This window comes from Pteropus medius, unplaced genomic scaffold, assembly GCF_902729225.1.
Source record: "Pteropus medius unplaced genomic scaffold, Ma_sr-lr_union100, whole genome shotgun sequence".
In the NCBI taxonomy this organism is placed as follows: Eukaryota; Metazoa; Chordata; class Mammalia; order Chiroptera; family Pteropodidae; genus Pteropus; species Pteropus medius.
In genome coordinates this window covers 1,828,302-1,852,854 of record NW_024349798.1, presented here as the reverse complement: position 1 = coordinate 1,852,854, position 24,553 = coordinate 1,828,302, and the positions used below count along the sequence as shown (strand labels likewise).

The following is a 24,553-nucleotide window of genomic DNA, read 5'->3' as shown; positions in this document are numbered from 1 at the left end:
CAGGAGAGCTGAGGAGGAGGAGGATTTGGAAGAAGACAGCTAGCTTAGTCTGGGAGGGTCAGGAAAGATCTCAGCTTTCCCCCAGAGCGGGTCCACAGACGACCCAAAGTGATCGAATCACACTCACCAAAAAGCTCACTGCACAGAAGAAAATATTGCCCATCATCTATGTGTCTGTCTGGGGGCCAGTTCAGAGCCGACTCCTCCCCAGGAGCCAGGCTGCTGCATCTGAAGTGGAAAGGAAATGCTGGGGCTGGCCGTCATCTCCCATCTTTGGTGACATGAAAAGCCTCGATGAGCCAGGCACTTTCTCTTCCAGGACCAGGAAGACCAGAAGTCCCTGTTGTCCCAGAACTATTGCTGATACTGTCTCTTTTTAACACATCCTGGTTTAGGGAAAAAATTATAGTCACTCTACTCATTTGCCCATCAAAGTTTCACAGCAACCTTAAAATGTCTCAGGCAACTCCCGCCTGCTCACCAGCCTTAAGATGCCATCACACTTGTCTTCGCCCTTTCTCCACCCACCTGCCCACTGTCTGATGATTGCTACCTGCTCCGAAGCCTCCCCTGATCCTCTGCCCTAGTTCTACAACCCTCTATTTACTTCTCGTACTCCCAACCCCCATCACAGTACTTAACACACACCACTCTGCAACCATCTTGTTTGCCTGTCTCCCCAGGAGTCTGTGAATTCCTTGCAGGCACAGGCTGTGTCTTTTATTAATCTCCAAATTCTTCACTTGCAGCCAGCACCTGGCTTTATAGAGGTATTCAACAAATAATGTTTGTTAAATTAATGGACCGCTATGGATCATAGTTCCTGTCAAGGCCCAAGGAGCCAACTAGAACTATCAGCTCCTTTCCTCTCCCTGGTCCCAGCACCCTGTAGAGATGTCACACTCAGGAATAGTATGTTGCTCAGAAGTGTCCAGGAGGCCTGGTCAGACCCCACCACTAACCAGCCAGGGGCCCTGAGCATCAGAGTCCTCCAGATCCACAAAACCAGGGGCTGATTTTGTCAGTGGTCTCAACAGAGCCTTTCAGCTCAGATATTTTGCAACTCTGAAATCTGTAACTTAGATCCATCTTCACATTAGAAACCAGGCCCCAGCAATAGCTACCACAAGCCTCAAAAACATGTGACTCCACAATTTCACCTCTAGGAATTGAACCTATGGAAATCACCGGAAAAACACCAAAAATTAGACACTGCAGTGCCATTTGTAATAAAGAAAAATTAAGCAAAGTATGGTATATCCTTACAATGGAACACCATCTGCCATTAAAAATCAGGTTTGAGTAGAATATTTAACATGAGAAAATGATCAAAACATGTTGAGTAAAAAGGAGACTATAAAACAACAGGAGCTCAATTTTACAAAAAAAAAGAAAAAAGAAAAATCATATGTATTTGCACATATAGAAAAATATGTAAAAAAAATTAACTCAAAAATATTAATCATGGGCAGTGGGATTAGACAAATTTATTTTCTGCATTTTTCACTTATTATTCTACATTTTATAGTCAGGAGAAAAATATGGCTATTAAAAGTTAACCCTCCATTGCATGAGGCCAGTGGAAAGCAGTGGAGGAAAATGCTGAAAATCGTGAAGATAAACGTTTCATTGGATCCTCTGGAAAATGTAACTGACATAAACCAATTGGAAAAGCAAGACATGGGCACTAGAATAGCCTCTTCACAGTCAAAGGCGGCAAGGAGAGCAGCCCACCTGGTTGAAAACCCCCTGCCATTCTTTCTCTAGCCCTTTCCTCAGATTGCAAAGACAATTTCTGGATTTCTCAATGGCCTGAGAACTCATCTAATTCCACCCAAGCTTCTTAAGTCCTGCTCTGTGCCAGGCCCTATGTGGAGCACTGCAGACAGAGGAATCAGATCAGAGATCTGTCTGACCTCCCTCCCAGAGGAGACCCTTTCTACAGGTTACCCAGCCTCTGCTTGCACACCACCAAGGACTGGGAGCTCACCACAACCCACGAACTGGGCCATGTCTATCAGTTTTAGCTCAAAATCTTCCATCCCAGCCCACCTTACTTCCCATAGCCTTTTCTCTACCATCCCAAGTCCTGCTTTGTATTCTGTCCAAGGGTAGGGCCCGCTGGTGACAAAACCCTCTCCATCTCCAGCCATTCAAAAAGCCCTTCCTTAATCTCAGGCATAGACGACACTCCTGGCCTTCTCTAGCAAGCAGGTGAGGTAGTATTTATAGCTCAAGAATAATTGCCTATTAATTCCTTTCTGCAGAAGAGCAACTGGAGTTTCAATTCTCTCCTCTCTGAACTCTGAAGTGGGACTATCTGCAACTGGGAGGCTGATTGACGCAAAGCAAGGGGCTGCATCTATCTCTTTCTCCAACCCCCCAAACCCAGCCCAGGATCCTACCCCCAACCCCACCACCACCACACCAAAGTGACTCTTACAAAGACCTCAGAAGTAGAAGCCATCAGCCCCCAACTCTCCTCCTCCCCAGTTCTACCAACATGCCCAGGACCACCCTCCCCCTTCAGGGAACACTCTCAAGTGAGCAAACCTCTTCCTGCTGGGTGTGGAGAACCTACCCCAGTCCTGTGCCATCATTGTGACAGCTAGCACAGGAGGAGCTGCTGATCGATCATCCAGAAACTTTGAGGACAAGTGTCATTTCCACCCACAATGACTGGGCAAGATCCCTGCCCTGACACACCAATAAGCCCTCGGTCTCACCCACTCCTCACCCCTCACACAGCTACACCCTCCCTCCCCTCTCCAACCACTATTCTCAGTCCATCAAAAAATAGCCACCTCCCTTCGGTCCACTGAGGGACAGTGCCCAGCTGGGCATCTTGGGGAGGGACCCACTCTCTGAGAGGTGGAAGAGTGGAAACCCACAGTTTGAGGAGGATGGGCACGCCCCTGACTCCACGCTCACCTCCACCACTAGGTTGTGAGATCAAGATCCCCTCACTCTTTAAATATGAGAAATGGGGACCCTGTGTCTTCACACAGCTTAAAGACGTTGTCTAGAAGAGGGTGGGATGCAGGCAGACCCCACACAGGCTGGTCCTCCTCTGATGCTCTCCCGGGGCACAGACATGGGCCTCATCCCTCATTTCCCTGTCCCCGCACCAGGACGGTCCCCTCACCTGGATGCTGGCCCTGAGGAGGCTGAGTAGAAAGAAGCTCCCTAACCAGCATTTATATAACAACATAAGCATTTTATTTTTTCATTAAGCTTCTTAGTTTCTTAATATCACAATGGAATGATGAGAAAACCAAAAAAAAAAAACAAAAACAAAAACAAAACGAGAAAAAACCATGAGTCTGCAAATCTCTAACAAAGAGAGCAGAGACTTCAAGGCAACTGGAGGGCTGGAGGGAGGCTTGAGAGAAGTGCCAAAATAGTTCCGACATCATGTCTGTCTCTCCTGAGCCGGCTGGGCCGGGGAGCGGTAGGGAGGTGGAATGGTGAGAAGGTGGCACTGTCATAAGCTGTCCTTGGCGTTTCTGTCTCATGACTGATATACGCATGATCTGCATGGACCACCCCAGAGGATTTCCCGGTGCCTCCTTGGTACCTGGCCACATGGCCCTCCACCTGCCCAACGCCCTGGGCACTCCAGCCAGTGCTAAGACACACCCTGAAGCCAGTTCTGCTGGGTGGGCAGCAGGAGAGGAGAGTGGAGGAGGGGCAGAGGGCAGGCAACACGGCTCAGGGTGTGGTGAGAATCCAAGGAGTAGCCAAGACTTGTCTGGGAGACATCTGTGGCGGAAGGCGAGGTGGTGCAGGTGGCAGCGGCAGGAGTTCGTGTCCCTTAGGAGGTAAGCAGGCCACGCCTAGAGCTTCACAGTGCCAGGGGGCAGACTGTCATTGCAGAGTCTGTAGTAACGCAGGTCGTTGACCAGCCTGTGCACATTCTGGGTGAACGAGGGCAGGTCCTGGAAGGCAGGGACACAGCTGCAGCCTGGCCGCACCCAGCACCCCAAGTCACCCACCTACCCACCACCGCCTCCGGCCCAGAGTGTGCTCCAGAGCCCTGTGAACATTTTACATAACTAGCCATTTCCACTCCTTCGCACACCAGGCGTGAGCGTGAGCAAAGGCCCTGTGGCGGGAAGAGCAGCAATCAGCTTCTCCCCGGCGCACAACCCTGGGCCAGGCTCCGGCCCAGGGTCTCAGACACTCGCTCCTGCCATCCTCGTCACAAGGCTGTGGGACAGGTCCTCTTAGCACCACCATTTGAAGGATGAAAATGGTGAATCACAGAGAGATGACAAGACAGGAAGCGGGGACACTGGCATGGCTGCCAGTGCTCACCTCTCTTTTGACACAGCCAGCTGGGCCGCGTCCAGACTCCTCCACCCAGGGCCCAGGCAGGCCATGCTCTTCAAAAGTCACACACTGGCCAGTGCTCACATGCATCCAACACCTGGCCTACAAGGCCACAGACTACACACAGAGAGGGCCCCCCAAACTCCGCCAAGCAATACTAAGAGACCGTCAAGGTCTGCATCCTCATCTTTAGTTTGGGATTACTGAATGCCAAACTGTGGGTCCGAACACAGAGTAACACATGGATCAGTTCCCTGCCTGGCTAGTGGAGCCAACACGATCCCTCCTGAAACCTGGGTGATAGGACAAGGCTCAGAAAACAGATGAAGACACTCCCAGCCCTCCGCCCCACCGACTAGCTGGCTAACCGCTCCTCAGACTGCGGCACGAGGCCCACCTCTGCCAACGGGGCACCTGGGAAACCTGTTCCCTCCAGGCCCTAGCCAGAGGGTCAGTGCCTCCGCTCCGACCTCTCACAGCGTCCTGGCCCACCCTGCTTGTGACAGTATGTGCAGGCTCTGGAGCCAGGATACCCAGCTCTGACTCCTGCTTCCTGGCTCTGCCATTCCCAAGTTCTAGAATTGTCGACCTTCCTGAGCCTGGGTTCATTTGAGAACTAAGGTTAACAACAGGACTTTGGAAAGCCCAGTGTGGTCCACAGAGGGCGCTGTTGCTTGTTCTCCCATCAAGACTCCTTGAAGACAGAGACTGGTGGTGTCCCAACACCTGGCCAGGTACCTGAGAGGCAGCGAGCTTCAAATACACAGTGAATGAAGGCACTGATTCCTTTACTTCATCCTCAAGAAATCAAATCAAAGGATGTCTTTTAAATCAGTGGCTCCCAAATGCCAAATCTGAATTTCCTGGTGGATGGAGCACATGAATACGTTCCCATACTTTTAACAAGCATCCCAGGTGCTCTGGATGCATGACTAGATTTGAAAACCACTGCTTAAAATCAAGAATTGACTGAGATCAAACGACATCAGTAATGACATCAGTAGAAACTGATGATTAAATATTAAGATTTGGCCTCTAGGAAAAGGAAGGGAAAATACCCAAGTGGCTGAAGTGAACTTCAAGAAGCTCAAGAGAGAACAAGGTTATTGCCAAGGAAAGAAAGATTCTAAGACAAAGAAAAACAGGAACTGAGTCTAAGAAAAAACAGTCCTGACATATCACAGCCAAGACAAGCAAGGAGGAAGTAGTTTGCTCCAGCAAAAGCAACGTGTAAATCTGAAGACTGAAGTGAAACTGTGGACAGGCTGCAAGCACAGGAATCAAGCCAGGAACACCAAGAGGATGTGAGCAAAAGAGACTCCATTTTATCAAGTGTGAAGTGGTGAAGAGATGAAAATTACTTTTCCCATAGCAAAAGTTCCAGGGAAAGCTGGCCAGCAAGCGGCAGAAACTGAACAGCTGAGACAGGAAGGAGGAGGGAGGCAAGGGCCCAGATACACCAGCAATGATGGCTCCATGTGCATCCACAACTGTCACCACCCCGACTCCCACCCAAGGTGCTGCACAGGTGGGAACAGCCCATCAGACCTTCCCCGGGTCTGGGAAGAGCAAGGGTCCCGTCTCTGAGCCTGAGGACCCAGAGAGCAGCTCCTAAACACCAATCTTCTCAGCCTATCTGTAAGCTCAGGCTATACTGGCTCACGACCCATAAGGAAATAGTGCTGGGCAGTGGTCAGAAGTGTGCGCAACGGTAGTAACTACCAAGAAGCCGAGACAAAGCAGCTGGACTGCTGAGGCCAAATCTGGGGCCCAGCAGGTAAGATGAAGAACACAGGTGCTGCTGAAGCCTAAACTGAGGCAAGCCCGTACCCTTCAATCCAGCCATAGCACTGAGTCATCCAGGTACTGCACTAGCTACCTCAGAGCCACCAGGGTTACAAAGCACACTCCGAGGCAGCCTGCCCCCTCCTCGCTGAACAGGTGCCAGGCCTGACAGCCCATGCCCACCCTCCCTTCAGCCTGGTCTCTCTCTCCTCACCCGATCCATCTTGAAATTCCGCCCCAGCACGTTTTTCTGGTTGGCATCCACGCCATCACAGCTGGTCAGGAATTCAGGGAGAAAGGCTGCAAAGAAGCCATCAAAGTCCACAGAGGCCATGTTGTAAATGGCGATGCCGATCTCTTCCTGCAGAAGGTCATGGGACTTGTGAACCAGGACCTGCAGCAGCACGTTCACAAACTGAAACAGCATGGTGGTCCGGAAGATCTTCTGCAGACAAAGAGCCCAGGGTAAGAGATGGCTGTGGCTCACTCCGGACCTGTCCAGGTCCCAGCCTACCTCATGCTCCCCGCTACTGACCTGAGAAGGGTGGGACTCAGCCCGAGCCTCTGACACCTCCGACGAAGGAACCTTTCTGAGAGACGGGCACTTACCTTGTGGTACAGCTTCTGCTTGGTGTTGAGAGTCTCCAAGTAGAAGAGATTTTGTTTAAATAGGTGGATGTCAGGCTGAAGAAAGGACTGTCCAAAAGCCTGGCCAAGGAAATAAGACCACCATTCTATAAGCAGCTTTTAAACATCCTCAGACAAAGCCTTTCTGCACATCCCACCGTGCCAGAAGAACTGATACTCCGCAAGTGGCTCCTTATGCCAACAGTGGGGCGAGGGGGTCACCTGCCTCAAGTCTTTTGGCCCATCTGGTCAGATCTTTGGAATGCTTCTAAGCCCTCTCCACTGGGCCTCACTTCTTCTTTTGGTCTCATCCTGCACCTTTTGTAATAAAACTCTAGACCCCTTCATAGGACTTATCTTTGAAATAGGAAGCTAACAGCAGTAGTCAAGTACGTCATCCTGCCCTGGAGCCAACCACTTGTACTCCATGAGCCACCCTCTCCCTGGCATCCCACAATCCCTTAGAGGCTCCTTTACGACTGACTGCCTCTGCCTTGGGGTTAAGCAACAGCAAATTTTTAAACTGCTTTGCAATTCCTGAGCTATAAAAGTTATTAGTTCAAAGGAAAAAACAACTCTCCCCCAAAAAAGACCCACAAAGGGTCCTGCTCCAATAGTGTGGGAAGAGTGGGATAGGCCACTGAAATGCAAGCCCAGTGGGGTACAGGACACCTCCCTAGAATAAGCTAGCGACTGCTTTGTCATTCTGTCCCTGGGCTCCTAAGCTCAAGAAGGGTCTTGTAACCCCTGCTGCAGTGATGGGAATCTCCATGATGCCCAATGGTTTTCATTCATTTATTTTTTTAAAGTTACATTTATGAAATATAACAGAGTAAAATGCAAGCTTTTGAGGTTCACCATTATATAATCCTGAACACATCCAACCATCTAAGCACCCTCATCAAGACACAGGACACCACCAGCTCCTCAGAAAGTTCCCTCAGGCCCCATGTGTAGGCAGTCCTCCCCCGACCCCTGGACAACCACTGCTCGTTTCCTGTCCTTCTAGCTGTGCCTTCCAGAAGGCCACATAATGGAATACGTAGTATGCAGCCTTTTGGATCTGGCGTCTTTCGCCTACCATGATGTATCTGGGAGTCAATGCTGTCATCTGTATAATCATACATGCCTTTTTATTGAGTAGCAGGCCCTTACATGCATGTAGCAAAATGGTTTACCCATTTACCAGCTGATGGACGTTTGGAATGTTTCTAGCTTTGGCTATTATGAAAAAAAATAACTATAAACATCTGTGTACAGGTTATATGAATACATGTTTTCAGGCACCTTAAATTATTTAGAAGTGGAATTGCTAGGTCATATAATAAATACATGTTTAACTTTATCAGAAATTGCCAAACTATGAAATTGTTTTCCAAAGTGGCTTTTACCAGTGCTGAGTATGGGACCAGGAATCAGTCTGCCAAAGAAGTCTTAAAAGCAAGGACAGAGTCTAAGAGGGAGGCAGGAAGAGACAAACACCTAATACTCTAAACTCAAGCCCACACGGAGCGCTGGAGGTAGGAGCGCAGCAAAGTGACTGCAGAGACCAGAGGCAGGGCATGTGCTTTTCCAGAGGGAGTGTGTGCACGCAGGCATGCGTGTGCGTGCGTGCGTGTGTGCGTGGGGGCGGGGGCGCTGAAGGGAAGGATGGTAGACTCCCTCTTGCTTCTGCGTGAGGAAAAGCATGCACTGGGAAAAAAAGAAAAAGAAAAAAGAAAACCTACTTCACCCGGACTTGGAACACAAAATTTATACAACTGAGAGCTAAACAAGGAGAACACCTGAAAGCAGACACAAATCAGCCCGGCCATCCTGACAAGAGGCGGCCACCCCAGTCTTCCACAGCCAGGTGAGGTCAGCCCCCGAGAGCTCACTCTCTACGGTATAACGGTCACACTAGATCTGAAAGGGAATACTGCCTCACAGGGTGGTGCTTCTTCCAACATAGTACTAGCCAGAATTATCTTTTAAAGATGCAGATCACTGGGCCCCACCCTGAGAGACTTCTATTCAGTTAGCTCCAATTAATGAGGGCCCCAGGTGATTCTCATGCAGTCTCCTTACACGTGGGAAAACACTGCTATAAGGCAAAGGGAACTGATATTTCTCCAGCATCTACCTGTGCTAGGTACTCTTTATGCTACTCATTTAACCGCACAACAAGCCCATGAAATAGGCAGTATTATCCCAACTCTACAGATGAAGAGACTTAGGTTCCAAGAAGCTAATTAACTTCAGAAGTACTAAGAGGTAGAGCTGAGCTTCAGATCCAAAGCTGCAGGGCTTCAGAGACTGTACTTATTGCAGTGGCCACCTCAGAGGAAGTGGGACTATGTGGCACAGAAGTAAAGCAAGGGACAGAGACAGTAAATAGACCCAAGCTGTGCCCAAAGGAAGCCTGTCTGCTCTTTGATCGCAGGGCAGCCTCACCAGCTCTGCCATGTTACCTGCATGATGGCACTGAACTGAGGCTCATTCTCCATCTGCTCCTCGGCAATCCCTCTCTGGACACTGGCCAGGACAGTAGACTTGAAGAAGAACCTCCAGTTGTGATGGAGCGTCCGAAAAAGGAGCTCAAACAGCTCGGCCTTCACGTCAGGGGAGGGGCGCTGTGGAGACACACATAGACGCTCAAACCTTCCCTTCCTGTGGCTAAGGGAGCCACTCACAGCCTGGGCCTAAGAGATGCCTGGCAACAGCAAGCTGAATGTGAGCCTCCCACCCACACTCCTGTCCTATAAAGCCCCGCTGAGTGAGCAGTTCAAACCAGGACTCAGCGGAGACAGGGCCACATCTGAGACAGAACGCCTGGGTCAGTACCAAAGGCCCTTTTCCCTAATGGAAGCACTCAGCTTCTCAAGCTAAGAAAAGGCCACTAAATGGAAGAACAATTAGGAATATGGATTTCTATTCAGAAAGCAGCTGATCTGATCTGTCACATCATCTTGCTTGTGTTGCTCCTTTTCCCAGAATAAACAATGCTGTCCAGCTAACCTGCTGATCTTGTGCAACCTCAAAAGCTGAAGACAAATAAGAAGCCATAAAGCAGATCTGCCCTTTATAGTAAAGGAGTATAAAGAGCACTTAGGAACCACAAAAAGAAGCATCAGAGGACCTCCGGGGGGAGGCAGTGCGCAGCGCTCTCTGAGCCTGTCTCTTCTTTCACTGGCAGCGGGGATTCTGGGATGAGGAGAGGAGAGGGAAGCAGGCTCAGCAATATTTTCCAATTTAACCCAAAATCTCTAAGTCACTAGAGTGTGTGACAGGTCACATTATTCCAGATGTCTCTGTAGATTCAACATTATAAGGCCCAGATATATTTAATTCAACCTGATTAAGATGAAATTGAGACCTGAAAGCACGAGCTGCTGTGACAGAATCCTTACAGGGCCCAAATGTGTTTAATGATTCAAAACAACTGGATTCATTTAAGCCTTAGTTTGGGCTGTTAAAAAGGTTAGCTCTTATTTACATAACTATTATAGAAAATTTAGTTAAATCTATACTTATTCTAGATCTTGTCATGAGAGCATCTGTCTGTCTTCTAAGAAGAACAAAGAGCTTTCCTACATAACAAAGAAAGCTTTAAATCCTTCCGAGAACTTGCTTTGTATCCTTGAGATCATGAACGACCTCAATAGGACATCTGTTATAATGTTTGCTGTAGAAAACCATATATTCACATAATGTCATAAACTGTTCGCCATGGGAAATTGGTCTTATTTACCGACCAACTTTGTGACAATTAACCTGCCATGCTTACACTAGACTAGTTCTCATTAACTCAACAAAAATAAAAATACTGTACCAAGCTAAAGGCATTCTTTCTTGGAAAAAAAATTATTTTATAAGAAAAATAAAATAACAAATTAGCTTTAAAACACAATCCATTTTCTTTGATATCTCATTCCCTCCCCAATCAGATGAGAAGCAGCACAGGGGACCGCCCCAGCCCCAGCCCCTCATACCTCAGCGATGATGGGATACACCTGCTCCATGCACAGGGCGATGATGCTAGGGAGGAAGGGCTTGAACACCTGGCCAGGTTCCTGGACCACCACCTGCAGGATCTTTAGGAACTTCTCAACCACCCGACAGCCAGTGCTGCCTTCATGGAGAATGCTCTCGGCCAACTGTTCTCTGCAGACGAGAGAAACTACACAATAACCAAGGATATGTGTCTCTGAGACCAGCATGAAAACGAACACTGTGGCAACTGAAGAAAAGGAGCAAAAAGTCCCACACTTGCAGCCAGGTCCCACTACTTCTCACCTGAAATCTGAAAACCATGGACAGCAAGTGTGTGGTTACCTGGTAAACATATTGAGGAAAGTCTGTATGATCTGTTCAGTGAAAGGCACACCCATCTGTACTCTAAGGCCTCGAAACAAAGTGAGGAAGAAGCTCAGCATCTCATCTGTCACATCTAAACAAAGGGGTAAAGCAAATGATCAGAGGCATGCACACAGGGATAAACAGAATCCCGTGTTTGATGGACTTCCTCTTGCAATCTGCACTATCATGTCTCTCTAAGGCTTCCTGCTGGAAGAAATTTCCTCCAACACCATCAGAGCCAGCGATGAAAAGTGGAAAATGATTAAGGACATGCTGAGAAAACAGCTCTGATACAGCGATGGCTCACTATAGGAAATGAAGCCTCTCTCATTGCCCCGTATTAGCAATGTTCAGGGTTTTATGTGCACATGAGGGAACTTTTCAATTGGGTCAACACCTGAGCGCTTTAGCCACTTCTCTGTGTGACCAATAACCCCTGCAGTTGGGATTAAGTCAGAGGTTAAGTGGCTAAAAGTGGATAATCAAGGTGGATTCAGGTTGCACAGCCTGGTCCATTAAATGCATTAATTACAAAAAATACTGGTTACATTTAATGCAGTCCCACTTCCAGATCTAAGCAATCATCCCGTACAGTATATTTTGGCTCTAACCACACAAACTCTGCTTACAAGAGTCAATCACTGAATTTTTGCTGACTGAGAAGCCCCCAGTATTTCTCTCATAAGACTACTACTGTAAATGCTCTCATGAGAGCCAGGCACATACATCCAGAAAGCTAGAGAGCCTTTATCAGTGACAGTGACAGAGAAGGGAGAGGGGAACCATCTCAACAAAACCCATCTTGACATGTAAGTAAATAAGTAGCATTTATCAAAAAAAAAGTTCTCTTTCCTCTCTTAAATAATGCCCCCATTACTCCCGTCCATAAATGTTACAAACTAGAAGGCAAAGTCTTAAAAATAAAAGTGAGGCAAGAGGTCTCAAATGACTCGGTGCCACCTGACATAGTGTGAGGCCCATATGAAGGCTCCATGGGGCCTCAGCCCCAGACTCCCCAAATAAACCTCACTGCCCTCTACCTTCAATGTCAAGGCCTGCACTGCCAATTTGCTCTACAGAGAGCTAAACAGTTACTCTGGCCCTTGTCAGCACCATCCACCAGTGAGGTTTGTGGCCAGCTCCTACCTGACTGATGAATAAAAGCTGGAAAGAGGGCCAAGGAGACCTGAACAGATTCCTGCAGCGAATGGTAGCAGATCTGTCGGGACTTGGTGGATTCCCCAGAGATATTCTCCACGATATCTTCTAAGACACTAAGTGTCTGATGGATAATCACTTTTGCTGCAAATCAAGATTAAGTTTCAGGTTATGACTTGTCTGAGGATAAAGCAGAATAAGAAGGAACACAAAGGAAGGGGAAGAAATTTGTAAAGGTATTCAGATGACAATAACACAGATGTCTTGCTAAAGAAATTCACAGTCTCTCTTGACTGAGTTCTCTTTATCTCAATCTCTCTATCTATCCTTTTCTTTTTCTCCTTTTTAATGTCAAGACTCCAGTTACCTGCTCAGTTTTTTCTATTCTCTCTATTCTGCTTCTATCAACCAGAAACAAGTCCACAGAGAGGAAACATTGCCTTGGACTTAAACAAGACTCTAAAATGGAGTGATGAGAAAATAAGTGTCACATGCAGATCAAACACTCTCCTTCAACTCCAAATATGACTCTAGCCTAGTGATCTAGAAAACCTCCCTTAAAATGGTGCTGGGAAGCCCTAATGGGGAACTCTCACACACATACCTCTTGTTGTAACCTATATAATCAGCATAAAGATAAAAATTATTTTGACAAGGGAGGTCATTTTTCAAATAGTAATTTCATCTCCTGCTTTTAAGAAAAAGATCCCTTCCTATCCCAGCAACAATGAACTAATCACCGTTTGCAGTCAGTGAGAAACTGCCAATCTTAAACTCTTGTTCTCCTTCAATGAACTTCAGTGCAAAACAATCCTCCCCAGTTCCCTCCTAAAACTTAAAAGATGTCTTTCCCTTTGTCTCTTCAGACTTGCCTGTAGCTTGCTATAGTTTGCTTGTTCCAAATTGCAATTCTCTGCTATTCCTGAATAAACCCATTTTACTGGTAAAATAACTAGCTATTTTATTTTTGAGGTTGACATTATGTGGTGTCAAAAGTGGGATCCGAAGGAAACAAACCCCAGAGGAACTAATGGGCCCCTGGAACTGTATGAAGTACCCACTTGAGTCTTTTGTGCTCTCCACTTCCATGAGTCGTCTCTTTCCTGTCTGATGCCAAACTTCCTCCCTTTGGTTGAGCTCCCCACTTTATCTGGGATCTTTTTGAAGGTTTCACCCTTTCTGTTTTTATGAGGACATTGCCCTTCCTGGTGAGTACTCTTTCTGTTTGGAATTATAATGGTAATGCTGAGGAAACTTTGTTTTAAGTAAGTCCACATTAAGAGACGCACTTAAAAGAGAGAATTCCAAAACTCTCTGAGACAATGAAATGCATTCTTTGGTTGGTATGCAGAAGCATCTAAAAGACAAAATAATTCCAAAAAGAGTTCTAAAAAGGCTGTTTACAGCATGCAAATAAAAAATATATATATCTTTAATATAAAACTATGGCCATCTGAGCAGGTAACCTTAACTTACTCTATTTGCCATAAATATAATTTGGATCCAACTATTCTTTTGAGTTTTTTATGCCTGAGTCATGGCTAATGTTTTTTAAAATGTCTGTTTGCCTACGTATGTACATGATATTTTTCTACCTCCAAATGCTATTATCAAAATTGTTTTGTAAAGAGGTCTATTTAATAGGCTCTAAAAAATTAAGCATTTACACAAATTATGTATACTCTCAGAAATGTAACAGAAACCAATCCAAATAAATTTCAAGGAAAGTATTCAATATTAACATTAGTTCCAGGTTGTTGGTTTAATTAAAACAGCCATGTCTTTAGAATTACTATCATAATATTTTCATTTTACCTAGGTTTACTGAAAATCAAATAAGTTGATATTATCTTGGTTACAAAATTTATCACCAAGGAAAATAAGATGATGGTTAGCTGTCTAATGTCTAATGAAAGCATAATTGTTAAAAATAAGTAATTTAAATAAATGCAAATAAAATCAAAGTTTATACTAAGTTAAACTATAACAGACATTTATTGAATATCTAAATCATTTCCAAATAAGATAAACATTAAATGCTAAACATAAGTTTAACCACTTTAGGCATTTTAATTTTCATTTTTTAAAAAAGTTTATTAGGATAAATATACTTACAAAAATTTTGAAATGTATAAGTTTGCTAATCTACTACTGGATGCTAATATACGATGAACAGCTCACAACTGCCTGCTTTCTAGTTTTCACTGGAAAGTAAAGATTATAAACAGTTTTAAAAGTTGGAAGAAGAGCTGCGAATGCAAAATGAACCAAAGAAAAAATATCAAAGCACTTTAGAAAAATAAGCATAAATTAATGTGCACAAACTATGAGCACTAGTGCTGAGAAGGCAAAACAGCAGGCACCCTCCCTTTTGGAAGATGAGCAATGGAACTCCCATGAGCATTTTCCCCTACTACAGACAGATTTACTGTAACTTGTTTTTCAAACTGTGATGACAGACCTCTGGTGAGTTACGATTAGAATTTACTTAAATAGAAAATATACATGTTATCTAAATTTGTCAATACTGACAAATGGACAATATATATCTTTAATTCTATCTGCAATGTATAGAACATAGATTTAATTATTTCTATGTAATAGAATTTTATAAAATGCAAAATACATGGCATATACTGAAAACAGGAAATACATGTCAATTTATTAAACTTTTATTTGTTACTTATATGGTTTTATATGTAGAGATATACGCTGGGCCATAACATACACTCTATTTCTTGCTATGAAATGATCCACCATATTTCAACGTCACTGCTCTTACACCACAGTGAACTGAGCAAACATGAGCAAAAGTGTCTGTGCCGCCAGCTGCAAAGGCCAATACAAGAACCACCACCTTTTCTCTCTGTACATACACAGTGCTAACTCCTAAAGGCCAGGCTACAGTCACTCTGTAAGAGGCTCAAACCCTGTTGCCTTGTCTTTTCAGATTTGTAGCCAGGCAGTAATCTTTATTTAAAAGAACTTCCCCCATTTCATATAATTACTTTCAAGGCTGGGAATTCTGGTGCTGGCTTTCCACATAAGCTCTGCCATCAGTTTAGAAGTTGTCTCATCTTTCAAATCTTTATTCTGCCTACTCAATATAGAACAATCCTCTTCAGCAATAATGTGGGAATCCTATTGCCCCTGCCTGGTCTAATCATTATTTTAACTATATTATGTAGAAAGAGTTTATATTCATTTAATGTAATGCACAGGCAATTATGCTATCGTCTAAGAGTAAATCTGTAATTAATTCTGTAACAACTGCCTTGCACCATTTCTTTTTTAGATAAGCCTTGTTAAGTTTTTGAAATTGAGAAAGTAACATTTAAACTAATGAAATCGAAATTGTCAGAAAGAGGTTTTTTAAATAAACTAGAAAATAATTAGGATGAAAGAAAATGATGGTATGTGAAAAATATGTATTTCAGTAAAAGAAAGTATGAAGCATAGAGATGCATTTTTTTTTTTTTTGGTAAGGGGTGGGGGGAAAGAAAGTAATTGTGTCCTGAACTAAAACGACTGTTCCAAAATAAGGAAAAAGGACATAAACTAATTGGACATAAAAAGTTATAGAAGATTTATGGATAATAAATTTTGAAAAAGAAATTTTTTGTGTTGATCAGAGACTGAAATTCCAACAAGCAATTAGTTTGCTTGTCCCCAATTGCAATTCTCTGCTATACCCAAACACTCATTTTGCTGGTAAAATAACAGGCTATTTTATTTTTAAGGGTGACAGTATCTACTGCTGATGTGTTCAGGAATAAACTGCCTGATCGATGGGCCTGTGGCCTGACAATATATATAGTTATTGTTACTATACTGTATTACATGTTGTTGACAATATATATTTCTAACAATACCCTAATGTATGAGCTCACTGGATGACTCCACACAGCACACAGGAAAATAGAGGCAGTGGCCAGCAAACAGGCAGGAGTTCAGAAGAAAGAGCAAGGGCCCGGATCAGAGAAGCCTGGATATATCACTAGACAGCTATACACCCAGGGCAGGATCCTTGTCAGTGTACTGGGGAGAGCCATCAGCCCCATATCTGTAGGGTTGCTGTGGGGATGAGAGACAAGTTTCAGAATAATTCTAGCAAAGTGATATACGAGAAGGTCCAGAAGAAGAAAGCTGTCATCATTCCCCAGCACCAGTGGGTGCTCTTTCCCTTAGACACAGCTTTCCCAAGAAGCCTGCCATGGCTCAGCCTGAACTTAGCAGCCTCAGTCCTGGCAGAGCTCCACCTGGCAGTTCTCTGTGGATCGCCCTGAACCCAGAGCACACCAGCCTCTGGAGACTGAGGTGGCTTTCGAAAAGGGTACAGCAGAAGCCATGCTTTTGAAGACTGAAATATCTGTATTTGGAGAAAGGTTAAATACAGTTCCAAAAGATAATTCTTAAATTTTTTTTCCTGGTGTGTAGAGGTGAACTGCTTTGCTTGCTTATACAAGTATCTAAAATGGATCGATAATCGCTGTAAGATTTTTTTTTTTAGCTGCAGAAGGTATCATCAATAGGGCCTTCAATAAACATTTTTCATATTTTTTTACATTTTAGATAAGAGAAGGGGCATCCTGCATTCAGGAAATAGATACGGCTGATGTGTTCACTGAATTCGAGAGGTAAGTAAGTGGGTTCTAGCCCCCAAGTCTGACTCTTCCACTTAGCAGCTGTGTGATTTGTGGACAAATGAATTCAGCTCATGAGCTTCAGGTGCAAATCTCAGCTGCCACAAAGGAAGAATGCCAACCTTGCCCATCTCTCTGGGATGTCCCTGTGTAGGGACCACTTACTGTCATCCAGTGGCATCTTCCTCTGTGAGGCAACGGCATTGGGCTTCAGGTTGCGATAGTCCCTGGAGAGTGCAGAGATAAGGCTGGTATGGTTGATGGAGCGCACAGGCCACTGCTGCTCATTCTCCGGGAGGTTTGGCCATGGGAGCAGCAGGATATTAGAGAGGGCTCTACACACCAGCACCTGAGCCTGGAAGAGACCGCCCCACCCAAAGGCATCATTATGAGTTCAAAAGCAAAAGACAGCAGAGCAGCCTTGCCTCACACAGCCTTTGGCACCCACTGCACACACTAAACTCAGGCCCCCAGGCTTTCTGAAAAACCTGGGCCTGGGGCTTTGGTTTAACTCTAAGGCAACCCAGGGAGAAAAGAGAAATTGAAGCAATAATACCACATGTGAGTCTAGCACAACCCAGGGCCAGCCTTAGTAATCAATCCTGGTGCCATTACTTCCCCTCTGATCTGGTTCCTGAAGCATCAAAGGGATAAATCACAGACACTGCATCTAACTAGTCTCGTGGCTGCTGGCTTCTGACACCCTCTGAGGAGCTACTCAGATCAGAGCTGTTAAGAGAACCCTTTACAATGTACCCTCGGCAGCAGGTCAGAAGCAATACAATCACATCCAGATGCTCTTAAGTAATGGCTTTAACTATCCTCTGACCCCAGCCCTATTTCAATTTTTCTAAACTTCCAGCTTGAGCCTCCTAGGACTTTAAGAGAATATATTTATCTGGAGCATCTCAACCCCCAAAAGAAACAAATATATAACAACAACAAAAAGAGATTTTAATCAAAAAGAATGCGAGAATGCAAAGACTCTCACAACAGCCAAATTACCAGCCCACAATGCAGCACAATCTGTGTGTGTACTGGGAGGAACTTTCCATGTTAACACACTGTCCACGTAGGGAAGAGCATTACAAGAGAGCACTAAGACTATGTCAGGGCCACCTGTGTTAGAAAGCCATCTATGCTGGCATGGTCTGTAAGGTCTGAGAGCAAAAAGAAAAGCGAGACTCTTCTTCCTCGGGTTCCCTAAGGATGAGCCACATGTCTCTGATGACCCTAGGGTAGCCCTGGGGCCTCACCTTATCAACAAGTCGCTGGGCAGAGGCATCAGTGATTCTGTTGAACACTTTCTGCACTGCGGGGATGCTGATCAGAAAGACGGGCCTCACGGTGGTGGCCAGTGAGACCAGTAGGTGGCATGCAGATAGCAGCAGCTTGTCTTGAACCTGAAGAGGGCAGAGGACATGTCAGCTCACTGCATTCTCTGTGACACTGGTATTAGAAGAACTCTGATGAGGCAGCCATAAGCTAAATATGGTTCATGGCTGCAAAATTATACTATGTAGTCTCTATCTCAAAGGAGTTTTCCTATGATGCCACTCATCAAAAAGGCATCCTCTTCTTCACCATGTCCAGGACCACCACCTCCAGTTCCTCCTGTTCATAGTCACCGGCATCTTTGAACTGAGTCACTTGTCAGCTCAAGAATCTACGGTGGTTCTCTTCAGCACTTAAATCACACAGCAAACTCCTTGGCATATCATTCAAACACTCTGGGACTGTTCATCTTACTCCTCTTGCTCCAACCAAGCCAAATTTCTCTGGGCCCCCGCTTCACACTCCACTCCATCAATCACGCCAAGCTCTCCTACTTTCTTCACCTTAACATGCCAATCAAAAACTTGATTCAAGTATCATTCTGTCCTTTTCAAATTAACAAAAGAGAAAACTTTTTATAGACAGGACCTAATGCTGGTAAGACTATGGTGAAAACAGCACACAAAAATCAGAGAGGCACATAAGGATTGTTTAGGAAAGGAATATTACTATATTGCTATAATTTCCTACAAGCACAAAATATCCCTAACTTTTAACTCTATAATTCCACTTATTCTAAGAAAATTACCTAAAAGATTAAGCTACATTAATGAATACACACATTTCAGAAGTATTTATAATGACTTTTGTTTAAATGGTGGCTACTTAGCAATGGCTAGGTAAATTATGAAACTCCCCCCAGGGGATATACGATATCATAACTCATTTACAAATTACAATTAACAAATACAACAGAAATTTATGAAAATAATACATTATCCTGTTTATAGCTGTACAGAATGCTACATATGACTAAAAATTATTTTAAAAAGAAAAACAAGCATCTGTATGCTCTAGCAATATAAACTGGTGGTCTTCTTGGAGGACAACTTAATAGAACCTATCAAAGTTTACATGGATATGACTTTCAACCCAGCAATTCCACTTTCGGGAATCCATCCTACAGGGATCTAATTTCCGTTAATAGGAGAATTATAATACATCCCTACTACAGAATAGTGGGGCAGTTTGAAAAACTGAAGTTGCTCTACCCGTGTAAAAGTCTCCAAAGCACATTGTTAAACAAAAGAATATGTATCTCAAATGATCTACAAACTTTTACTATGTATGCAAAAAAAAGAAACATGTTTTAAGGATATACAAGCATATCCTTACAACCACATAAGGATATGCTTACAGTAGAAAGGAAAATGTTTTAGAGGAAGGGTTAAAGAGTACCGTAACTTTTCAGTCTATATAAATTTGAACCACATTTTACTTTTCACAATGAGCATGTATTCATGTAGGACTTAGAGAACTGAAAATATAAAGTTACAGTTGCATTTACATGGGTTACAACTAAAAAGGAACATGAAATGACATAGTTGTATCACAGTGGTAAGAGTTACGGGTCTAATGCTATGTAATATTTTAATTTTATAATAAATGGGTACATGGACAGAAGGACAGACAGAGTTAGAGAAAAGGTGTAGCCCTCGCTGTTTCAAGACCTTGGTGCTGATCAGAGGTGTGACTGCATCCATGGTAGTAGAGATGAGCGTGACAAACTGCTGTGTGTTCTGCCGATGAGCTTCGCTGCAGTACTGTGCTAACCAGTGCGAGTAAGCCTGCAGAGCAGCCAGGGACTGAGCATGCCTGCAAAAAGGAGAAAAGACGTGATTCTGAAGGTTAAGGGCAAAGTACACTAGCATTAAATGCGTTTCCATAGGAGGTAAGAATTTCATCCACTGTGTATCCTGTTCCAGGATCCATCTAACAGCATGGAAATCATTTACTTGCTCATGTAGAACCTAAAAATTGAAACTCGTCATCTAAATATTGCCACCACTGCCTAGAACACAGAGGGCAGTTAGCAAATATCTACTGGAACTTATTCAATCTTTCCGTGACACACGTGAGCTCCCCTGACAGAATGATAAATAAAAAACAGAACAAAAGAACTTAAGTGATAAAATGTTAACTTTGGAATTAGTAAAAAGGTAATATCCAGAGCTGCAGACCAGACTGTAAACAACTGCCAACTTTATAAATAATCTTTGATATCAGATTCTCAATTTAAGCTTCCACCACACCATACATTATATCCGGCTAGGGGAAAACTCTGCAGGTGGCAAAGACTATTAGTTTCTGTCAATTTTGTACTATGTTACACAAGGCAAAATATACTTCATAAAGCTCAGAATTCATCAAAGATAATACATCTTAAAGTGAGGCAGTTGTCTCAGAACTTACAAACAGCAGACCTTCTAATAAACCTAAATGTAATTTCTCTCTTTCCTATAATAAGTAATCTATGGGATGATACTTTGAGACTATGTAAATATACTGTTCCCCAACACACAACACATGGTTTTGTCACCCGTTGAGAATCCCTGCCTAAATCTTTATTACATTGGTAATTGTAAACTGGTGATTTTTCTGTCTTTACTGTTCACTACCTGGTACTGTTCTATAAAAAAGCTTTCCCTCTCCCACCTTTTAAAAATCATTACAGATGCATGGATTCTTATCCTCAATGTTGTAATCAATTATCACCCTTATTCTTTATGAGTAAAGTGTCAAGTCTGGCCAGGAAAAACCCTTTCAAGCTAGTCTCTGTGTCCTTTTCGTACGTCCCTAACATTCCTTAGCGACACAACAAAATTCTCCAGTATCACCCTGCCCCAAACTTGGAGCATTTCTCCAAAGAGCTAAAAAGATTTAGTGGAAAATGTACTTTAGAAACCAAAGGCCTAGGTACTAGGGTTAGTGTTGCTTCTGACTGTCATTGCTTCTAGTACCTTTCAGAAGATAGCACTAGGCAGACACCACTTTATAATCAAAGTCAGCATCAACAATTATAGGACGATCTGATCTCAAGGGCCTCCAGACATGGTGCAAGAGGAAGGACACACCACCACCTATGTAGCATTTTTGCTAAAAATGTTTCAACACAATCTAATAGTATAGTAGAGAAACAACTAGACAAATCCAGATTTTTAAGATTTGCTTTAAAAAAAAAAAATTCAAGGGCTAGATCTCCAAAAGGTGTCTCTTTCTCTCCCTCTTCCCATTCCTCTTCCCCACAACATGCATAACTGGGAGAACGGTTCTAGATTATCAGACAAATTTAATTTGTGATTCATAATTAGTTAGGCTTTGGATCCAAGTGTGTGTGAGTGTGTAAATATAAAAGACGTTCCTGGGACAACTGGGGTAACATGAATATGGAATATATATATACATAGATACATGTACTGTGTGTACACTCTCTCTTTAAAATACTAGATATTACTCTATCCATGAAAATTTGGGTATTGATAATGGTATTTACGTAGGAGAATGACCTTGTAGGAGATATATACTGAAGGATTTATTGGTGAAGTGACATATTGTCTGCAATTTATTTTCAAATAGTTAAACACAAAAAATGTATGTGTGTACACAGAGAGAAAGCACAAGAAATGAGCAAATATGGCAAAATATTTATAATTGAAACGTCTAGCTTAAGAGTATAAGGATATTCATTATATCCTCCTCCTTTTCTACAGGTTTGAACTTTTTCAAAATAAGAAGTTGGGTAAGAAAAGGTACTAAGTACCTTAAAGAAAACAGAGATATTGAGGGTTTAAAATTCAGTGACCAGGCAGTTATTTTGTATTTTACATTTAGAATCCATTGATCATTTTACCCTTTATTTAGGTTCTGAGTACCAAAAGGAGGAAGGACATTTAGAGTCTTAAGAATTTCACTCAATCTACCAAATTTATAGAGCTTCTTAAGGCTGAAAGGACTCTAAAACTTCCTGAAATTGTGTGCAAGATACTGTGTTATCAGGCAAATTAGCATCTTTCTCAGAAGCTTCACAGCTTTCTTTAAATTCTCAAAAAGAAAAGCAATATTTTAAAAATGTAAACCACCATATTAAAAAAGATTCTATCATTTATCTAATTTGCAGCTCGAGAATGCTCCAGAACAGGGGTCAGCAGACTTTTTCTGTAAAAACCACGTAACTATTTTAAGCTTTGCAGGCCATTCACTCTGTCACAACTATTCAACTCTGCCACTGTAATGCAAAAACAGCCACAGACAATACGTAAATGAATGGGCACCCACTTGTTCTAACACAACAATATTTACAAAAGCTGGCAGTGGGCCAGAGATTTGGCACAGGCCATCATTTGCCAAACCCCACTCTAATCCAGAAGCAAGCCTTCTGGGCAGTGTGATCTCTGGGATACGGCCCTATCTCCAGTCCCCATTCCTCTATCCCTTCCATATGTCACTTTCCTAATGGTTTCCAAATGTCTATAAAGTTTCTCAAAGTGTGGTCCCTGGATGTCCTGCTTCAAAATCACCTGAGGTTTAGCTACCCAAGCAAGCCTTGTGCCATCTCCTATAATCAGATTATCTGAGGGAATGTGTACCCCAAGTAATTCTTCTGTATGGCACAACATCAGTCACTGGTCCACAGAATAAGATTCATGGCATTCAAGGTGTTTTCACTTTGGTACCAACACACTATCCAGCCTCATCTTCCACCACACAAATTGCTCACCATCTCCCTGTGTGACTCCGCAACACTTGGTTTGTGCTGAAATTCCTCCTGAAGTGCCTACTCCATGTGCCCTCTGCCCCTAGCTCTCACCTGCCTGATGAATTCCACTTACTCCAAACACTCCTGACCCCAGGCATACAATCAACCCTTCTCTTTCTAGGTTTAGATGTGGGAGTTTTTCTCCTCTTTATGGCAACCACTACTATTCCTTTTTATCTATAAAATTATTTGGGGCTAGAAATCAAAGTCTTTCCTGAGAATATACAAACATCTAACTCTATACTTACACATCAATGAGATCAGGTTTCAATACTGATGGTACAGCAGTTTCAATGTTGTACAATTTTATCTGAGATCCATACAGAGTGACTTTGACCAACCTGTTGGCAAGAGTAGGTAAGAAAAAACATTCAGCTTATGGACCAAAATAAGACAAAATAGACAAGGTAACAAAAAAGGTACAAAGAATAAAAACCACTCTTTCAATCTTATCCCAAAGATATAATCTGAGATGTGCATAAAGATTTATATACAAAGGTACCAACTAAAGCATTACTTATAGTATCAAAAATTTTTGGAAACAATATAAATGTCCTTACATTTTAAGTATATGAGTTTATGAGCAGGGAGTTGGGCAGACCAGGTAGTATAAAATGGTCCTCAACAAATTCAGCTATAAACCCTAAGGGAATTGAGGGCAAGAAGTAATGAAAGCAGTTTGGTGGTGGAAAGCCTGGGAACTACCTGTCATGTCAGGCTTGGAGGCGGCCCAGCTTTAACGCCTTAGGATCCTAATAGGAAAAACCAGACCTATTAAAACAGGACTGGGAAAGGCCCTACCCTCTGACATCTGGCTGCCTACTTGGATAGTGCCTGCTGCCTGCTCATCTGTCTTTTTATTAGTTAACAGGGTTCTCCTACTGTCTATCCTATCAGTAAAGACATGAAGACTGACCTCACCTGGTTCCTTCTCAGGCTAATCTTGTCTTTTTTATAACTATATATAAGATCTTCGATAAAAACAACGGCTTCTATTTATTGTTTGCTACATGCTAAGCCCTGTGCTAAGTGCCTTGTCTAATTTAATTCTCCCAATAAAACTACAAGATACTGTCCACGCCATTTTGCAGATGAGGAACCTGAACTTCAGAGAGGTCAAGTAACTGCTCCATATTCACCTAGACATGAAGAAAGCCTCAATTTACGTAGTGCCCAAGCAAAAGCTAGCTGGCATGTCGATATGCTGGCCCTCAAAATAAGAAGGTGCGACCGAGCTCAGAGGGAATGGCTCCACGATGTTAACTGCCAGCCTACCTCTCCACCACTGTGAGGGCATCGCTGAACCGCGCAGCAAACACGTCTCCGATAAAGTACTCAGCTAAGCGGCCCACAGCCTGCAGCAGGGAGCTCAAATCTCTCAGGGAACAGTGCAATCGCCGGCAGTCGTTCTCTGCTGTGATGTTCAACCTATGTCCTAAAACGTAAGACCTCAGACAGTTTTTCACAGGAAGAACACGCTTTAGTTACCACGATAGATAATAGCTCATTCAGGCAAGCTACATTTAGCAAAACCAATTCTTGAAACACAGAAACCCACAGGCTCTTTCCCAGGACTAAG

General features: G+C 43.5%; 1 protein-coding gene across 5 annotated transcripts in view; it reads right to left on the bottom strand.

Moving 5' to 3' along the window:
- Nucleotides 1-3,431: 3,431 nt before the first annotated feature.
- XPO6 (exportin 6) overlaps nt 3,432-24,553 on the bottom strand; it is a 97,348-nt gene continuing 76,226 nt past the window's right edge. For all 5 annotated transcript variants that reach the window (XM_039884674.1, XM_039884675.1, XM_039884677.1 and 2 more), the window contains 12 exons: nt 24,250-24,409; nt 23,223-23,315; nt 19,889-20,033; nt 18,140-18,286; nt 17,049-17,238; nt 12,229-12,384; nt 11,059-11,173; nt 10,716-10,887; nt 9,195-9,356; nt 6,727-6,825; nt 6,332-6,562; nt 3,432-3,938 (listed from right to left, as the gene is read on the bottom strand). In XM_039884674.1, the coding sequence (XP_039740608.1) occupies nt 3,837-3,938; nt 6,332-6,562; nt 6,727-6,825; nt 9,195-9,356; nt 10,716-10,887; nt 11,059-11,173; nt 12,229-12,384; nt 17,049-17,238; nt 18,140-18,286; nt 19,889-20,033; nt 23,223-23,315; nt 24,250-24,409 (1,772 nt within the window). In that variant the 3' untranslated portion in view covers nt 3,432-3,836. The remainder of the gene's footprint in view (nt 3,939-6,331; nt 6,563-6,726; nt 6,826-9,194; nt 9,357-10,715; nt 10,888-11,058; nt 11,174-12,228; nt 12,385-17,048; nt 17,239-18,139; nt 18,287-19,888; nt 20,034-23,222; nt 23,316-24,249; nt 24,410-24,553) is intronic.